Raw genomic sequence first — 19,595 nt, forward strand, 5'->3', positions numbered from 1 at the left:
TTGACCTTTTAATTGGCCCGCCGGCCTTAATAATGTGCGAATCCAAAATATTCTCCTAACTTTATTGGATTGGGGAATAAGTTCATAGCGTTTTTACCAAAGACTTATTTAAATAAAAAGCAATAATTATATCCATAAGATAATCAATTATACATTCGCCGTTGTTGTTTACAACCTCTTCCCAACTTTCAACCAATTTGTTGGTGCCATTTTGCCAAGAATCGCCTGGTCTGGTGTCAAAGTAGTTGTTGAGCCAGTTTTTAAGGACCTCTTTGTTGTTGTTGTTGTAGCAGCAGCATAAAAATTCCCCATATTTACATACGGGGAATGCTGCTGGAGTGACAGTCCTTGGCCGGATATAAATCCGGGTCGTTTCGGTAACGTAGAACCGACTGTCGTGGAAACGAAGGACCTCTTTGTTATCGCCCTTGGTTGTTATTGCCCCTGTTGCTTTCGCTCTTCATATGGTTCGACAGGGATCGGAAAATATGGTAATCGGTCTGTTCTCAGTGCACCTTGCCCTCCCAGTCCCGCCAGACACATATCATGTTCTTCTATAGATGAAGATCCGGCTTGGCTCTTGGCTTTGGCGTATCTCCTGGAGCTACATTCTTTGCTGATATTGATGTATAGGCACCATTTCTTAACTCCGATGAAGATTCGGTACAAAAAGTGCTGTATATGTCCGCGTGTTGCTCAATGGCGGCGAGATGCTGAGAAACAATTTGAGCGACCTTTGTTTTTTTCGTTCAGCTCGTGAGGCACCTCTTCTCCCAATTTTTCGGTAAATCCCATTGAATGAAAGTGATTGAGAATTGTTTTTTGATCGCAGTTCATTTTTTCCGCCAATTCACGACTAGTTTGGCGACCGTTTTCCTTCACATGTCTTCACAAAAAGGCCTTCCACTGTTCCGCTGCGGGATGTGTCATCGATGTCAAAGTCGCCATTCTTGAACTTTGTGTGGTGTAGATTCGCCTATGACACCCTCTACATACGCTTCGCAAATTCCCGGGTTGCTTCGGCTGCTTTTTGACCTCGATGAAAAGCAAAGATGAGCAGGTGTCAAAAAAGTTGATTTTTTGCTTCCTGGGTTTCAATTTCTAAACCCCAAAATTAATAAAAAATTAAATAACTGAAATACAATTAATATAGTTTTGCCAAACAGGAAACAATCGTGGTAAAATAAAAGAAAATATAAAACGCTATGAGTTCATTCCCCAACTTATTAATATCATTCCACAGAACTGAAATTTTTTCTTTGAAAATCAGTTTTCCCCCACTTCCGCTCATGAATGTTTAACCAGTTAAATGGCATGGACTCGAAAAAATGGTATTTTTGACAATTTAAAGATAAGCAAACTTATTAGTTGTTGTTGTGGCAGCATAAACATTCCCCGTGCAATTACGAGGAATGCTGCTGAAGTGACATTCCTTGGCCGAATATAAATCCGGGTCGTTTCGGTTGCGTAGAACCGACTGTCGTGGGAACGTAACAAACTTATTAGTCATCCCATCCGCATCAATCATATTAATTTTAGTTTTTTCCGTAAAACGTATTCTTTTCCAGAATTTTACGTCTTTCCTTCTACATATAGGAATTGCGAAAGAAAAACGTGCCTCGTTATTTATTTTATTTTGCTATAGTAGCAGTTCTTTTTGCTGACACACCCATGCAATTTAATTTCATTAAGACGTCTTGGCATAAGTCTGATTGATATATTCAGGCTCGAGAGGACTTAAAAAGGTCATGTTTACTTTTCTTAAAGATGAATTGTTCCTTTGAATTTTAGTCTTCCACGCAGGTGTCTTTCGGACTTTTTTTCTTTTCAGAATATTTTTGTTTGCACTAATATGTTTGATGATATTGTGTACCATTTTACATGAACTACTCATTATTTCTGCAATTTTGGTTTATTTTGTACCTTTTTTTGTAAAGGTCCGAAATAATGTTTTTCTTTTCAAGTGAGCAGGTGGGTCCTATTCCCCATTTCGTGTCCAATAACAATTTTAAAGGAAACAATTTTTTTACAATTGTAGCAAACAATAATTTAATGGAAAATTTAGTACTAATCATCTTAACTAATTGAAATAGAACTGCGATATTTCGTCGTCCCTCGCAATAATATGTATTTCGAGTGAAGCATATATATGTAACAAAAAGGAACATTAACAAAGTTAACGGGACTCATTATCCGATGACATTAGCATAAAAATATGCACGAATTTTGGTTAATATTTTAAGATATAACAAGTCGTATAGAGGACACTACGTGTGCTATTTCTCTGACCTGAGCTGCACATCCGTTCTTGAAGTGAACGGTATTTTAATTTAGTTTTTATTCAATACATTTAAATAAAAGTAAAAACTACCTATTTTTTAATACAACAGATTTACACAGTAATGATAATATAATACTAAATAAAAATTGAAAAATAACATTAAATAACAATGAAATTAAGATGAAACAAAAATAACATTAAATAACAATGAAATTAAAATGAAACAAACTTTAACATCAAACACAAGAAAACCAGTTGATTTCTGCCCAGCAAAGTGCTTTAAATGTGTTTTTGTTTTTCTTTTAAAGTGGAGTGTCGTCCTTCCACAGTGTACAAGCTGGTTTGATGTGACACTCATCCCTGAAAAAGGTGTGTTTTTTGCCTAGTTAAAGCCCAAAGCAGAGCTTTAAGACGAAGAGACGTTTCAGCACGTTTCCTAGGCCTACCGTTAGATGAGTTAGACGATGACGATCGGTGACTATAACGGTGACGCAATGGCAGGATCTAGTGAACTGCTTCAACAACTACAACAATATGTTCTTTAATCAGTGCTTATTATTAAATTATTGTTTTCGATAAAAAGATATATCTATTGAGAATAATTAATTTATATTTCTCACATTCCACATATTCAACTAATGTCAAAATCAAATGTTATCTTTAATTCTTTTTCAGCTCTGGAATTCAAAAGCAGTGGTTGTAGAAAAAGTGATAGGACTCTTAATCAGAGTTTTCTATTCTAATTCATATCCTGTGAATCGGCGAAGGCGCACAGCGCAATGAGAAAACAACGCAGCTATCGCATTTCTCAACAACCAAAACTACAGTACACCCAAGAGAAATATAAAAATAATTTACAAATATCTAAATTTCAAAAAAAGGGAATAAGAGTGAAGGGGGTTAAATTTCAACCTTATGAAAGTTAAAGGAAATAGTTGAAAATTAAGTAAATATTGAAAACATTTGATCCAGTGCCCGACAGATTTTTAACAACAGAATCTTTGAATTAACTTTAACACAATTTGTTGAGAACGATTAAGATACTGCATAAAGTGCATAACGAACCCGATAAAAATTAATTGCAGAAATTGCAACCGTAATGATGAAACGTACGCGTGCGGATGAAATCCAATATGGCACGCGACCTGGCCCTGGGGGAGTGGGTGGAAGTGGCGGTGGAGGTGGTGGAGGTATAGGGGGAACCACCAATTCTGGTGGTAATACCGTTAATCTAGGCAATGTTGTTCCTGGTAGTCACGGTAGCACCTCTTTAAGTGTCGGATTATCGGGGGCTATCGCAAGCGGTTCTATTCCGCATCATCGACTCCTAACACCGCAACATGGCGGTGCACAGACGATCGCTTATTTGCCATCAACAACACCAGCGGCGACCAGCTTGAAGGGAACGGGGGGACTTGTAGATAGTAACAGCGGTGTAGCAAGTCACGGCAGTGGAGGCAGCAGTGTCAGTACAGTGCAGTTAACTGGTGGAACAGTTGTTACCTCATGTGGAGCAGTTGCCGGTACGGTCAATACAGGGGCTATTCCCACACAGGCTGTACAGTATTCAACTTGTGAGTAGACGATAAATTAAATGTAGCATACAGTTAAAAAACATTTTTGCATTGGCTTGCTATTTCGATTTAGTAATCTGTATCTATTAAGATTCCTCAAAATTTACTTATTTTTCAACGAGCTTTTGCAAAATTGTACATATTCTATTCTTTCGAATATCTACTAACTTGGTTTTTCCGTTTTCAGCCTACAATGTTTCCACCGTATCTTCCAGTGGTGGCAATTTGAAAACTACTTCAGATGGACCCGTTCAAATTCATGTATCGGGAGGAGCCGTTAGTAATGTTTCGAATTCTATATCTCAGCCAAATTCTTTGCGAACACGCACGATTAGCTCCTCTCAAAATATTTCTGTTAGCGGTGGGGGTACGCTGACAGCACCGCCAGCTTTGACTGTGCAACAAGCAGCACCGCAACCGCCAACAGCGATTCAACAAGGTCCTCCACAGCCCGGCCAGCCAGGTGCTCCTCCTCGGCTTAAGGTGGAGGATGCCCTAAGTTACTTAGATCAAGTGAAATTTCAATATGCTGATCAGCCCCAAATCTACAATAATTTCTTGGACATAATGAAAGAATTCAAATCACACTGTATTGACACACCTGGAGTTATTCAGCGCGTTTCCACTCTTTTTAAGGGGCATACAGAACTAATTTACGGCTTCAACATGTTTTTACCAGCCGGTTATAAAATCGAAATACAATCAGATGAGTTGGGTGTTTCTGTTCCTGTCGTATCAATGCCATCAGCTTCGCCGAACAGTATACATGGTGGTCTTCAAAATGTCGCTGGCAGTGTCTCAAGTATTCAAACTCCACTAATCAGAGGCAGTGCTGCGAATCAGACTGGAACTAGTAATGCTTCTAGTAATATTGAACACCACCAATTGCAGAGCAATACAAATACTACTGGTGGTGGTGCTGTTAATCTTATGACGCATGGTGGTGCGTCGTTATCACAAACAACAATACATGCATTACAGTCCACAACTTCTCAACCATCGCCAAGTGGACCAGCAATGGTTCAGCATGCACACGTTTCTGTATCACCCGCACCATCGACGGTGCCACAAATGCAGAATGTGACGGTGGCACCAGTTGCGGCAGCACACCTACCACAAAATTTTTCGCGAGACCGAGATCGCAATGTAGCGCAAACTATTGTTACAACTAATATAACCGGTGGCCCGTCCACAGTGAATACGCTCGGCGAACTTAATTCACAAGTCCCCGGCAGTGGTGGGAGTACTGGAGGGAGTAATGCGCATCACAATCTTCACCACATTTCACAGGCGCATCATTCAATACTAATGGGTGAGACAGTTGGTCAGCAAAATCAACCGGTCGAGTTCAATCATGCCATATCGTATGTTAATAAAATTAAGGTAAATTTATTTACATTTAAAATCGACATTTAATTTTTTTCTGTCAAATGTACGAAATAGCGATTATATTAATATTCCTAAAATATTCTCCTTAAATTAATATAGTTTTATTTTGGCCTTTGCAGAGTCGCTTCCAGAATAAACCAGAGAAATATAAAAAATTCCTTGAAATTCTCCATACTTATCAAAAAGAACAGAAAGTAGTTAAAGAAGGTAGTCCCAACCAAGGGAAAACGTTAACTGAACAAGAGGTCTATACCCAAGTGGCAAAGTTATTTGGTCAAGATGAAGATTTACTGAGAGAGTTTGGCCAATTTCTTCCGGACGCTACAAATCACCAAGGCGCCCAATATATGTCTAAATCACACAACGACAAACGCTCTAATGTTGGCACAGTTAGTGGACCTTTGGGCAGCGGCTCTAGTGGTGCTGTAGGAAGTGGAAGCGGCAGTAGTCATCACATGACTATGCCGGCAGCCTCAGGCTCTCCGCTACATCTCAACAGCGGCGCTACATTATCGCAGATCGGTAGCAGCACTCATGCAACCGCTTTGGGTAATTTATCGGCCGTTAATACTAGTGTGAGCATTAAATCGTATAACAATGCACAGCAACAATCGCAAAACCATATAATTAACACGAGTTCAGTAAGCGGTCGTGGCGGAGAGTTAGTCTATGACAAAGATTATCCGCACCATGTAACTCTTCACCCTACTGGCAGTGCTCTTCATATGAAGGTAATACATGATGGTGCTGTTGGCAGCGGCGGTGTACATCACGATATAAATGCTGCAACAACAAGTATACGTAGTTATGAGAAAGACACACATCGTAGCAATCACCACGCGCTAAGTGGGCTGAAATATCCGCACGCTCCAGGAACTAACATTGGTGGGGTTTCCGGTCACTCTTCTAAGAAGTCGCCAAGTTACAATTCGGGTATGGCCTCGTCGCTGAGCGGCAGTGGCAATGCTGCGTTGAGTAGTGGCGGCATGGATCGCTCCGCTCTTGGTATGAACTATCCACAACAAGTAGTTGGTGGCTCACATCATCACTTATCGGCAACGCGGCGTCCAGCAATTGATGATGGCGGTAGTGGTAGTGGGGGTGGAAGTCTCGGTAGTGGGCCACCTCCTGCTAAAAAGCACAAAGCTATTTGTAAGGACGTTTCATTTGCGGAAGCTTCTAGAAAGTGTACGATCTCCGATGCTGCGTTTTTCGACAAGGTGCGCAAAGCACTACGAAACCCCGATGTATATGACAACTTTTTGCGTTGTCTGACTGTTTTCAATCATGAGATAATTTCAAAGACTGAATTGCTACAATTGGTATCGCCATTCTTGAGTAGGTTCCCTGATCTACTAAACGGATTTACTAAGTTTCTGGGGCAACCAATATCGCAAATGGCTTCGAGCGGTGCTGGGGGCAGTAGTTCCGGCATTTTCGGCTTGGAGGAAATACCCATGCAGGCGGCACATAGACAAAACAATAATCTAAGCAATTCAGCAGCAATAAACGATCGCCAAGGTAATCACCAAGGCGGTGAATTGGCACAAGATATCGATTTAACATCATGTAAAAGACTGGGTGCGTCCTACTGTGCGTTGCCCCAATCGACTGTACCAAAAAAATGTTCCGGTCGTACAGCGTTATGCCGTGAAGTACTAAACGACAAGTGGGTTTCATTCCCAACTTGGGCTAGTGAGGATTCCACATTTGTGACCTCACGCAAAACACAGTTTGAGGAGACGATTTACAGGTGGGGTTACTTATAATATTTTTTAACCTACATATATTGAGTATTATTCATCATAGTTTGTTCATGAAAATAATGTTTGTTCATTGTGTCTAATGGTGATATACTATTACACATTTCCATTACCACTTTCACTATTTTAAACACAACGAACTCATAACTATGTCAACAAAAAAATAAAATTTTAACCAAAAGGAACATTCACAGAACGGAAGATGAACGCTTCGAACTGGATGTAGTGATTGAAACCAACAGTGCTACAATTCGTGTGCTCGAGGGTGTGCAGAAAAGAATGTCTCGCATGCCGCCAGAGGACTTGGGCCGGTTTTATTTAGACGACTATTTGGGTGGCACTTCGCAGACGATACACCAACGGGCTATACATCGCATATACGGCGACAAAGCAGGCGAAATAATTCAAGGCTTAAAGAAGAACCCATCTGTAGCAGTGCCAATAGTACTGAAGCGTTTGAAAGTTAAAGAGGAGGAATGGCGAGATGCTCAAAAGGTTAGTTTTAATATGATATATACATAAGTACGTATGATTATGTTCGAAAAACATAGGATGCACATTATTAAACTTTGTTTAATATTTTTCAGGCCTTCAATAAGGTGTGGCGTGAACAAAATGAAAAGTATTACTTAAAGTCTCTTGATCATCAAGCTATCAATTTCAAGCCAAACGATATGAAGGCATTGCGCTCCAAAAATCTTTTTAATGAAATAGAAACCTTGTACGATGAGGTGAGTGTCCCTAGTTGGTCGCTGTGCTTTGTATTTATGTGTTTTCAAAACTAGTTAAACAATAAATAATGAAATTCATATTACCTATTATTTAGCGCCATGATCAAGATGATGAGAATGGGGAACCCGTCACTGGGCCACATCTCGTGCTGCCATATAACGACAAAACTATACTTGATGATGCTGCCAATTTGTTGATTCATCATGTAAAGCGTCAGACAGGTATACAGAAGCAGGAAAAGACTAAAATAAAACATATATTAAGGCAATTCGTGCCTGATCTATTTTTCTCGGCACGCCAGCCGCTAAGCGACGATGAGCGCGAGGAAGGTGAGTACATCTACTCAAGCTAATTTTATGTATCATATATTTGGAAAAAAGTTGGTTAAGTTGCATTGCATTGTTACCCTTGTCCCACTATTTAATCCCACGCTTTTCCATGCTTCATGTTTTAACTGTAAATTGTTTCCATTTTCAATAGATGACAACGAAAAGACGGATGCAGATTCCATCGTACCAAGTAGCAGAGGCGAAATTCATGCTGGCAGCTGTGGTAAGGGCAGTGGTAGTAAAATAGTAAGTGGGAACACATCTGCTCTGCCTAACACCGACATATCATGTGGCACTGCGGGCTCTAAATCCGATGGCACTGAACCTCTTGATAAAAATTCACCAACAACGACGGCAGCAAGTGGCAATTTCTTTGAAAATCACAAAACTACTGAACCAAATGTGATATCATCAAGTAACAACAATACTACCATACTCAATACTAGTGGTGATGGCAACAATTCCACTATATCTATGTCTACCACGTTGACTCCGGGCGAAAAATCCTCTTCTCCAAAGGATTCCACCTTGGCGCTTACTAAGGGGCAAGTAATCAATAATACTGCCACTGAAGAAGCCAATAACAGCGGGAGAACAACATCAGACTCCGTAATAAATGTCAACTCGGCAGTAGTCTCCGCCACAACAATACTAACATCAGCAGCGGCGACGTCTGAAAACGCAAGTAATAGTGCTAGTGGTGCCATTTCGGGAGACAAAAGTTCAATTGCACATAAATGTGATACTGCGGGAGTTGCGGCGTCGTCTAACGCCACAACACCGACAGGGTTAAAAGGAAATGCAACGAAAGAGTCAAGTGAGAAAAGCAGCTACACTGCTACTGATAGCATAACAACGGGCACAAATGTAACATCCGCAAGCGCAACTATCGCTTCACAGGGTCAATCCAGCGGTAGTAATTCTGTTGATATACAAATTAAGGAAGAAGTGCAGGATATGGATGTGGATATAGTATTGCCGCCCCATGCGATCAGCAAGCATTTGGTAAGTATTTCGTTGCTTACAGAGCGGTTATCAATTGTTCTCATTCCCCACTTCGAAGTTCCACAGGGGATGCCGATACTGGAACGACCCGGGGAATTTTTATGCTCTTACACAACAACACATTTAATAGATATAGTTAGATTATACAGCCTAGTGTGAATTCCTACAATTTTTAACTTAAACTATTTTAATAATTCAATTAATAATTATTTTTACTTCAGGACGAAGCGTACACACTATTCTTTGCCAATAACAATTGGTATTTATTCTTGCGTCTGCATGCCATTCTGTGTGAACGTTTGCGAACAATGTACCAACGAGCGCGATTACTGGTTGCTGAAGAGGAACGTCAACGCTCTAAACGTCGCGAGAGTACAGCGACAGCACTAAGACTGAAACAGAAATCCGAAATACAAGTCGAGGACTACTACCCAACATTCCTGGAAATGCTCAAGAATGTACTGGATGGCAATATGGATTCTAATACATTCGAAGATTCGATGCGTGAGATGTTCGGTATATACGCGTACATATCCTTTACGCTTGATAAGGTGGGTATTCATTACTTATGGATATAAAAAATCCATTTGAATTGTGCTTATGATAGTAAAAGTTTGAAAATGAGTGCTTATGAAAAATTTGATTTGCAGGTGGTTTCGAATGCTGTGCGTCAGCTACAAAACTGTGTCACTGAACGTGGTGCACTTGAGTGCGTTGAACTGTACCACAATGAACAACGACGGGGCGGTGCAGGTGGTTATTGTCGCGAAGCGTCTAAGAATTATGCCAACGAATTAGCGTACCAACGCAAGGCCGAGGCCAGTCTGCATGAAGAAAACTGCTTCAAAGTTTATATTGTAAGTTTGTTTATTAATATGGAATCAGTTCTAACGTAATTCCTATGCATAAACTCTATAATACGTATGTTTGTGGTATTTTTTCAGTACAAAATTGACTGCCGTGTTACAATCGAGTTGCTTGACACTGAAGTGGAAGAAGCTGAAAAGCCTGTAAATAAAGTAAAATCGTGGAGTAAATATGTTGATCGTCTGGCCAATCCAGCGGGGAATGCCAATTTGGGCCAAAATACGATGGGCTCTTCGAATTTAGCTAGCTCCGGTGTTGGCGGTAGTACGGCGAGTAATGCCAACAGCATGAGTATGTTAAGTAATGCGGTGAATCTAAATGCGACAGGTTTGCCAACAATGCCAAGCAGTGGTGTTTTGGACGCTAACGGAAGCGAAATGAAGCTGGAACGCATGGATGATGACTCACTGGTGAGTAAAGAATTTTATATTCGATCTACCTTCATTTTAAATGGAAATCTATGTGTGTGTGCTATTTTAATTTAATTAAGTTATACTTATCACGAGTTCAGTGATGACGTTTTCTTTTCGCGAAAAAATCTAATCTCAAATTATTTTTTTTTGTTGCCCTTAAACAATCCAAAAAAAAAAGAATTCATTACATCTAAAATTTTTTTCCACTCGGTTTTACACATGCATAATTAATATATAATAATAAATTTCTTCGAGGAAATAAAACGCCACTTTTGATTTAATTTCGAAAATTGTATATGCATATATGACAATGTAATTTTTGTTAATATGTAGAGTGAAATGGGAGGCGGGTAGGAGAGAAGTGAATTAACAACGAAATACGCTGGTGCTAGTGTCTGATTTTTTAATTTGACACTTTGTTAGCAGTTCGAATATGGCATGTCGCATATAGTATTTTGATTTCCTTTCCATTGCATGCATACAGTGCGATTCACAAAAACGGGTATGAATTGAATACAGAGCAGAGGATATTTTAAAAGATATTGTATTTTTCGAAAAGGTGTTTAGTTACGCTTCTAACTTGCTTCTAGTACTTTGTTTAGTTGCACGCCCTGTCCCGTTGACAGTCAATGATCTCCACGCATACGGAACGGTCCGAATTTATATTCAACGGCTTCAAAGGCCTGCATGCCAAGCCAAACCAGCAGGAATCTCCAAAAATATTTTTACAAAACAATGTTTGCAACTGGTGCTCTAACGGTTTCTTTTATTATTTGAGGTTCAAATCCAGTTAAATGTTCCTCAATACAAATGCATAAGAAAACAAGTATTCATTAAAAATAATAGCTTAGCATTAATTCCATACCATTGGTGAGTGCGATAATATTTCTTCGAATTCCATTTTTTGTTTTTTGCAAGTTTGGTTAACTTTTACCACCTAATCCATATCTCAGACAATCACTTAAGGTTACGTAGAAGATAAAATATATTATTTTCCAATCCTTTCATCAGATTCAGTTTTCAACAAACGTCACTAAAGTTGCTATAATTTGCTGCACTTTTAGAGAATTACCGTTAACCATCTGTATACAGCGTTGTTCACAAAAAATGTATTAGGTATATACGCTCTTGTGTAACGCACTGTACATAAAACACGCATGCACTGTCAACATTTCCACAAAAAGTTCATTTGAATTACGCTAGCACGTTTGTCATTTTAATGTAAACATTAAAAAATCGAATTCAAACCAGAACTCCGATTATCTATTGGTAAAACATTAGTATTTCCTTACCTTCTTTCTTACCTCCTCGTAAGCACTTTCGATTGAATGTTAGCACCAATGTAATTTTTAACAAACCTTTTATTTTATCTGTAAATACTTATATACACACATTTTTGAAACAATCGGGACGGTAATTCTCTGTAATTCACTTTCAATTGAGTTTCATTGAAATTGTGTGGCAATTGCATTGAAATTCACTCGATGGTGCATTATGTACAAAACCTGTCCGAAAATGTTTGCGAGATAGTAGTTGTTTTGTCACTTTTGGGTTTCATTGCTGCATCCGCTTGAATTGAATGTAGTGTATTGATGTAAAATCATTTATTTTGGTTTTTGTTTCACATAATTTTGAGCAATGGTTCGCCTTAAAGTACAACTCTGTTCAATTTAGAAAACGTATAAGTCGCCTCAAATCACTAATTAATGCTTTTTTGCATTTCTTCTCATTTTTTCAATTTTTTCGTACCAGGTCAAATCTCCCAACAAGGCTTAAAAATGAACAAAAACTAACTGATAAATGTTGTAAAGTTAGTTGACCCGATTCTAACATTTTCATAACTATTGCACAAAAAAAACACTGCAGAATGTTAAAGTCAAACGGAAGTGATATACATATTTATAAATCAATGCTAATTGTTTTCCCCCAACAAACACTGAGAACACACATGCACTTATTCATATTGTATTTAACATAGTAAATATGCTGAAAATTAAAAACAAACAAAAAAAAACATTAGCAGCACTTCAGAAATCAAGTAATGTCATATTTTGTAATCTATTTGGCGTTTTAATTGTTTTCCACACCACTCACTTATTTTTGTTGTTCCGTATTTGAAGTCTTACTTTTTGTGTTCAATTATTTTCATTGCAAAATAAATAAAATACTGGCACCCATGTTATCGTGAGCGACCGTTATATGTAAAAACCTTAAATTAACGTGTTTAACCCTAACGGGATAGTCGTCGACGTTTCGATGTCATAGTAGAGTTTCTTTTCTTTCCTGTCAAAGTTTATTGTTATTAAAAGTGATGCGACAAACTTCTATGATAATTTTTCTTTGAAAAAAATCTAAAATATAAAGGGCTACATCAATAATGATTACTTTTAAATATGTGAAATAACGTTACCCTTTAAGGGTTAAAAAGAGAGTACATTCGGTTCATAATTAAATAGTCGACGATTATATTTTGAAAATTCACAAAAATTAGCGAATTTCGCAAAATTCATAACTATCTATGACTGAGTAGGGGAGGAGTGTACTTGAGCTATATACAGTCATAGTTAAAAAAAAAAGTAGCCTATGGCAACTTTCGAACTCCTTTTCCATACGAACAAATGTTAGTTCATATTATTGCTAAAGTAGATTTCACTTATGCACTGTTGGCTTATAATAATAGCCAAATGGATAAATACGAGCAAAGCATGCAGATCTGGAATGGTTCTTCAAGTATAACATGTTACATATTATAGCGTTTGCTTCTTCAATGAGGTACCTCTTTTTACACTGTACAATTTTTCAAATCATGTCTAGATTTTTGCTACTTAAAATAGCATAAACATTATTTAATATTACTGCACTTTGTGAATATGCACAAGAATGATTCAAATTCGTGATATCGCCCTTACATATGGCCTGGTAAGTCTGTATGTAAATTAAACTCAATTCAGAGCCTCGACGCATATACAGCTGTGGACCAGCAACATTTTGACCAGTTCTGGTTGTTTTTCTTTTCTCTTTTACTTATTTAATGTTTATCTTTCTTCTTTTTTTATAAAAGTCTTGCTCAAATAAGAAATACCACTACCATATAAATCCACATTTTGAACTTTTTACAAAAATTATAAATATTCCCTACAAATTTAATCCTTTGTATTTAGATTTTTTAGAAGAAATTCGCAACAAACTTGTGGTACCCTTTAAATTTTAGTAAAGTGCAGTGCAAATTTGAAATGGCGCAAAATACTCATAATTTTTTCTCCATTTAATAAAAAAAAAAAACAAAAAAAAAGAAATCGTGCCTTCGTTCTTTCTCTTCTTCTAGATTGGCGCGATAACCGCTTACGCGATTTTGGCCGTGTTTGATAAAGCGCACCAGTCGGCTTTTTCTCATGCTAACCGGTGCCAGTTAGACACATCAAGTCCTTCTCCACTTCTGTCTAACGCAGAGGAGACCTTTCTCTTCCACTGCTACCACTAGTTGGAACCGCATTGAATACTTTCAAAGCCGTAACGTTTGTATCCATTCGGACGGCATGACCCACCCAACGTAGCCACTGGATCTTCATTCGCTGCGCTATGTCTATGTCGTGAAGCTCATACAGCTCATTGTTCCATAGCCTGCGAAACTCGCCATCACTATCGTGCAAAAGTCCAAAATTCTTGCTCAGAATCTTTCTTTCAAACACTCCAAGTGACGCCTAATCGGATACGTTAAGACGGGCATGATGATAGCCTTAAAAAGTGTTAGTTTTGTTCGTCGAGAGAGGACTTTACTACTTAATCGAAAGTAGTACTTGTTGGCAAAAGAGATTCTCTATAGGATTTCAAAGCTGACATTGTTATGGGTGTTAATGCTGGTTCCTCTTACCACCTCAAAATCATAATTGTTAACAGTGACGTGGGTGTCGACACGCGAGTGTGCCGACTGTTTGCTTGCTCGACCAGACCCATTTGCTTTGCATCTTTATCCAGTTTGGAGCAAATGCACATGACCGTCAGCAAAATAAAATTGTCAATAATCAAATCGATATTTTAGCTACTTGTACTCAAACTACATACTCTAAATTTTTTAAAAGTTCTGATTAACAAGTGAAATTTTGTTGAAAATCGGATGAGAGTTTAATAATTTTGCAGAAAGTCTGTAAAACTTACATTTTCATGGAATTGCTTATATAATGAGCTAGACTTTTGTAAAAACTGAAAAAAAAAAAAAAAAATAAAATAAAAAAGCCAAGTGTACATGTGCCCGCGCACCTTATTCTTTTTTCTCTAAATAAAGGCAGTTTGAAAGAAAATGATTAGGAGAAACTTTGAGAAAAGAAGATGCTATTCAACTTACTATTGCCAAATTAAAAAAAAAAATAATCTAATCGAATCCTTTAATTTTTTGGCTTCAAACGATTGGACGACCGGGAATAGAAATAAAAGAAATTTTATCATTGTTTTATTGTTTCAAACTGTGCGGCGTTAGTGTGCTTCTGATTTCAAATAAATATTTTATATATTATTTTTTAGTGATGTTTGTGGAAAGTGTCTTATTACTTTTGCTCTTTTTCAAGATTAACACGCATATATTTATTATTTTTCGCTCATTATGTTGACACTATCAAATAAATCTTGTAAATATATGCTGATCGGATGTACATAAGTTAGCTTAAGATCACTTACTCTAAGATGCGAGTATACATTTGCGGTCCAAATATTAGTAGGATTGAATATACACATAGTTACGAAACCACCAAACTTTTTTAACCAGTTGTTAACTATAAATGTAATTTTTTTTAAATTTTCTTGTATAGAATATTAATTTACAAGATTTCAAAATATGTAGATACTAAATGTTCATATATACACTTTTAACGTCGTAAACTACATTCATAATTTAATAGCATTTATTAAACACAAAAGCAATCGGAAACTAGTTGAATAGTTTTGAAATGTAGATAATCTTAAAGTTATTGTGGCCATGCCAAACAGAAATTAATATTGGGCGAATAAATATATGCGATTGTTTTTATAAGAAAACGCGGATATTTCTTTTATCTCAATTTGGTGTTGGGGCAAATGGTATTCTGTTATGCACATATTATTTGGAAACATAAAAGTAGGGCTTGATAATAGTTTTAATACATTGTCTTCAGATAAAAAAACGCATTTACTAACTCATGCACGCATCGGCTGCTTGCTAAACTGAAATTCATTGCAAGGTAAGTGTACGACTTGGGCAAGAATGAATAACCAGAATCTGTCGATTCATTTGAAAAGCATAAGTATAATTTGTAATGTGTTGTTGTAATGGAAAGTGAGGGACTGATACTAATCCCCCCCACCGTCGTCATCGTAAATTGTGTGCGCGTACACTTGATGATGCCCTTATTTTCTATTTTCTTTCATTTGTGTCTTCCTTAGTTGCTGCTTTCGTTTTATTTTGTTGTAATCATATCTCTGTGTGGAATTTTCGTTTTGAAACTGTATTCCTTTGTTTTTATGTAATGCAATAAACAAATTGAATTTTTAGATCGAGATGAGGCGCTTTTCATCAAGTTCTTGGTGTAAATAGATCTTATGAGTGCGTATATGGATAGGTTGGAAATTTAAATGTTTTTTTTTTCACACAATTCCTATAATTAGCTTGTTTCGTTGTTTATGGTGGTTATTGCTTTTGGTTCGAGAGTTGAGGGAAAGAGCATTAAATTAATTTAGAAATGGGTTTTTGTATTGTTTTTTTTTCGTTTTTATAAACAACAGCCAACTCGAAATCGTACTATGTTTTGATAATCGCTTTTGTTTTGTATTTGGATGCACTATTTTTTTGAATGTATTTATGTATGTACACTTATGTACATAACAACAGTAATTTTTCTAAGTCATTTAGAATGCAAGTGCTAAACAAAACTTGTACAAAAAAAATCTCATTTGACCTGGTACTTATTAATTTTTACGGTTCCTGTCCGTCTCGAACATGGTGTCGTTCATTCTTTTTTCTTTCACCTGGGAACAATAAATATGTTGCATTTTTTTAACTTCGTGAAGTACTCTTGATAGATTTTGATTTTAAGTTAAAATTATTGCTTACATTTAAGTTGTTTGCATGCGAACTAAAAAAAACTATGCTGATTCTTGCCAGAGCCACAAAAAGCACTAATCACTTTCTTTTACTTTACTTTTACTTTGTGTTTATAGGACCCGCAGATCACGCGCAAAGCACGTTTCCTTAAACGCAACAAACGCATGGCTTGTCTACGTACCGAACAGCAAACGCGTTTGCAGCAATTAAAAGTGGCGGCTTCAACAGCCAATGCCAATGCAGCACCTGTATCAATATCGAACTCTTCCGTCGATGCGCTGCGATCCAGTGTTGGTAGCGGCGCCGTCGTCGCATCACCAGATAGCGCCTCATTAGCGGCCAATGTAAACAACAATACTTCGACAACTAGTGGAGATCCACTGTGGAACTGGAGCAAGCGGCCGCTAGAGCGTGTTGGCAGCATTGTGATGGGTAGTGGCGCTGAGAAATACTTTGTCAATGATCGCGACGAAATCAAGTTCAACGCATCCGGACGACAAGTAATCACAATTAATAAGAATCTCCAATTGTTCAAGTGGGACTCTGTTCGTCGTGCGAAAATTGTGAGTAGTTGTATTAGTTGTATGCTAAAGTCAATTTATGTTGTTTAATTGTCTTTCAACTCAATTGATGTATTTATTTTTCTTCCCTCTTTTCCAGTCACATTCTGTTGTAACGCAACGTAAACATAAACTGTTCCAACGTTTTACACAAAAGTGGTTGGCAGAGCACGTAAGCGATCAGATGCAACAGCAATGCACCGATTGGCTGATAGGCAAGACCGTGCCGAATAGCAATGGTGTGAATTGGGCTTTGAAAACCAAAGTAATACCGCAGAACGATGTGAAACGTACACCGTATCGAGTTTATAACCGTTACAAAGTGACTTCCAGTGGTAGTGGTGGGGGCAATTGTGCTGCTGGTGGCGGCGGTAGTAGTAGCAACGTGCCGGTAGCGAACGCTATTCCAACAACAGTCGCAACTATTGCTTCGCATTGCAATAGTAGCACCCAGCCGTCCTCTAACGTCTCTTCACCCGCTACAACATTAGCCCCCGCAAGCACAATTCTTGTCGGACATAGTAGTTCAAATGCCACTGCGGTTACGACGCTCACTCTTACATCCACAACGGAGTCATCTAAATTGCCTACTAGCAGCATCAGCAACACAGGCAACAGTAATAACAACAACAACAGACATTTAGAAAGTTGAATTTGACAGAAGTATGCTAGCTTTAAGCAACAGCGTCGACGTTTGGGTGGACGCGCACATCTTGATTAATTAAAAACAAAGAGGCGTGTGATAAACATGTGCAAATGATTATGTAACATAAGCAGCTAAACAAAATGAGAAAGCATGGGATTCTGCTGCCGCACAACACCAGCAGACAATTGGTGTCCTGTTGTATATACTTTTTAGTAAACAGTTTAGAACTATTTGAACAATCGTTTAATATTTGCAGTTAAACATGAGTTTATTAGGCATTAAGGCGTAATATTGTAGACGCATAGGTTTTTTTTTTGTTTTGTTTTTTGCCTACTAATTTAATGAGCGAAAAATATAAATGGAGAGTGAAATGAATGTGAATAAGAGTAATTAGTTTTCTTTATTACTCCACTCTTCCACTCTCGGTAGAGCCTTTGCATAATATAATAATAAGCTTATCTTCGTAAATACGCATAAGTTTCATTTGCAGAAATTTTACTCTGCCTTAGATTTAAACGTACGAAATAAATGAAAGAGCAGCTCCTATTATTAATTTGTTTCATAAATTTTTGTATTGTAAGCAGTTTATTGAATGGAAGGTGTATTATATATAACGCTCGCATAAATACGAATAACTTTTTGACTTAGTCGTATGTATATATAACAAAAGTAGGTAATTGGTTTTTTTAACAAAACTATATTATATTATATATTATAATTTATAAATTAAATTATAGTTGTCAAATCAGTGCATTAATCCATTTATGTTTAATGTTGAACAATACATTAATATCAGTGATATGCGCATATTAACATTAAGTCCGTAAGTATATTTTGTACACCTAAGAATGATGGTATACTTTTTATGTTTGCTTGTAAATAGCAGCAATTGAGTAATTGAGTAAAACAATAATACCATAACTCGGAAAGGAAACTAAGTTACATGATAAGGATATGCTGGAGTTTGTAAAATGTAATTTAAAAATAGGCATTTTCCTAGATGTATTGATTTTTATTTAAGAGTTATTGTGAATAAAATTATTTTGTATTGAAAAACGGATTAATTGGAAAATACACAGAATAAAAGAGAAAAACAAAAAAAACATAGGAATCTAATTGCGTTAAGTTGAATGCAAAATGAAAATAAGAAACAAGATTAAAAATAAATGCCTACATTTTAATCATTTGAGTATAATAATACAAAAATAAAAGTGTTTTACTTTATTATGTAGAAGGCAGTAACAACTGAACAGGGATTTCACGGCAGTCGGTTCTACGTTACCAGTACGACCCGGATTTTTATCAAACCAATCACTCACCTCAACAAATATTTATGGGGGGACCGTTTATGCTGGTACAACAACAACACCAACGACTGAAATGGGGGTGTGATGCGGGATTCTCGATAGCGCTCTAAATTGGGTTTAACTTAAAGTTAAACATCGTGTTAATACTCATTATTTTACTACATAGCTGGCAGAATGTCTAAGTATATCCATTTGATTATGGGTGGGTTTGCCGTACACAACAATTGCAGCAATCCTTGATCCTCTGCTGATTAGCTGCCGCACTGTTGCAAAGGATATTTCGCACCGAACGTGTTATTTAAAAATATGGAATGACGATGCTTTTCTTAATTTTTTATTGCATTTGGTGTCAGTGCATTTCTTACCACCACAGGTAATTTTATTTTTTTTATTTTTTTGCATACGAACATACATGCACATGTGGTATACCCCACATTCATATGGAAAAAGCAATTTTTTTTAAACTAATACTACGGTAACAGATACTCAATTGCATTTCATAGATTAATATAACAAATATAAATAATAATTCACGAATCTTTTAAAATTTCACCTAGTGACAATAGGAACAAAAGGAAGTATTTTTGTGGTCATTAAAGTAGGTCCGAATTAGAAATAGATAGGATACAAAAATAACTTAGTGCTTTTATTAAAACTGC

The 19,595-nt window shown here is 37.1% G+C and overlaps 1 protein-coding gene across 4 annotated transcripts in view; it reads left to right on the forward strand.

Moving 5' to 3' along the window:
- Positions 1 to 18,683, forward strand: part of LOC129246187 (uncharacterized) — a 35,238-nt gene extending 16,555 nt beyond the window's left edge. For 2 of the 4 annotated variants that reach the window (XM_054884774.1, XM_054884775.1), the window contains 12 exons: positions 2,957 to 3,855; positions 4,043 to 5,238; positions 5,364 to 6,997; positions 7,190 to 7,502; positions 7,595 to 7,738; positions 7,834 to 8,068; positions 8,220 to 9,073; positions 9,295 to 9,624; positions 9,724 to 9,930; positions 10,018 to 10,350; positions 16,540 to 16,986; positions 17,084 to 18,683. In XM_054884774.1, the coding sequence (XP_054740749.1) occupies positions 3,381 to 3,855; positions 4,043 to 5,238; positions 5,364 to 6,997; positions 7,190 to 7,502; positions 7,595 to 7,738; positions 7,834 to 8,068; positions 8,220 to 9,073; positions 9,295 to 9,624; positions 9,724 to 9,930; positions 10,018 to 10,350; positions 16,540 to 16,986; positions 17,084 to 17,635 (6,720 nt within the window). In that variant the 5' untranslated portion in view covers positions 2,957 to 3,380 and the 3' untranslated portion in view covers positions 17,636 to 18,683. Of the gene's footprint in view, positions 1 to 2,956; positions 3,856 to 4,042; positions 5,239 to 5,363; positions 6,998 to 7,189; positions 7,503 to 7,594; positions 7,739 to 7,833; positions 8,069 to 8,219; positions 9,074 to 9,294; positions 9,625 to 9,723; positions 9,931 to 10,017; positions 10,351 to 12,105; positions 14,220 to 16,539; positions 16,987 to 17,083 lie in introns of those variants that run through there. The other 2 variants (XM_054884776.1, XM_054884777.1) reach the window with 2 other exon arrangements.
- Positions 18,684 to 19,595: the final 912 nt, after the last annotated feature.

The sequence above is a fragment of the Anastrepha obliqua genome, chromosome 4, assembly GCF_027943255.1.
Source record: "Anastrepha obliqua isolate idAnaObli1 chromosome 4, idAnaObli1_1.0, whole genome shotgun sequence".
Classification (NCBI taxonomy): Eukaryota; Metazoa; Arthropoda; class Insecta; order Diptera; family Tephritidae; genus Anastrepha; species Anastrepha obliqua.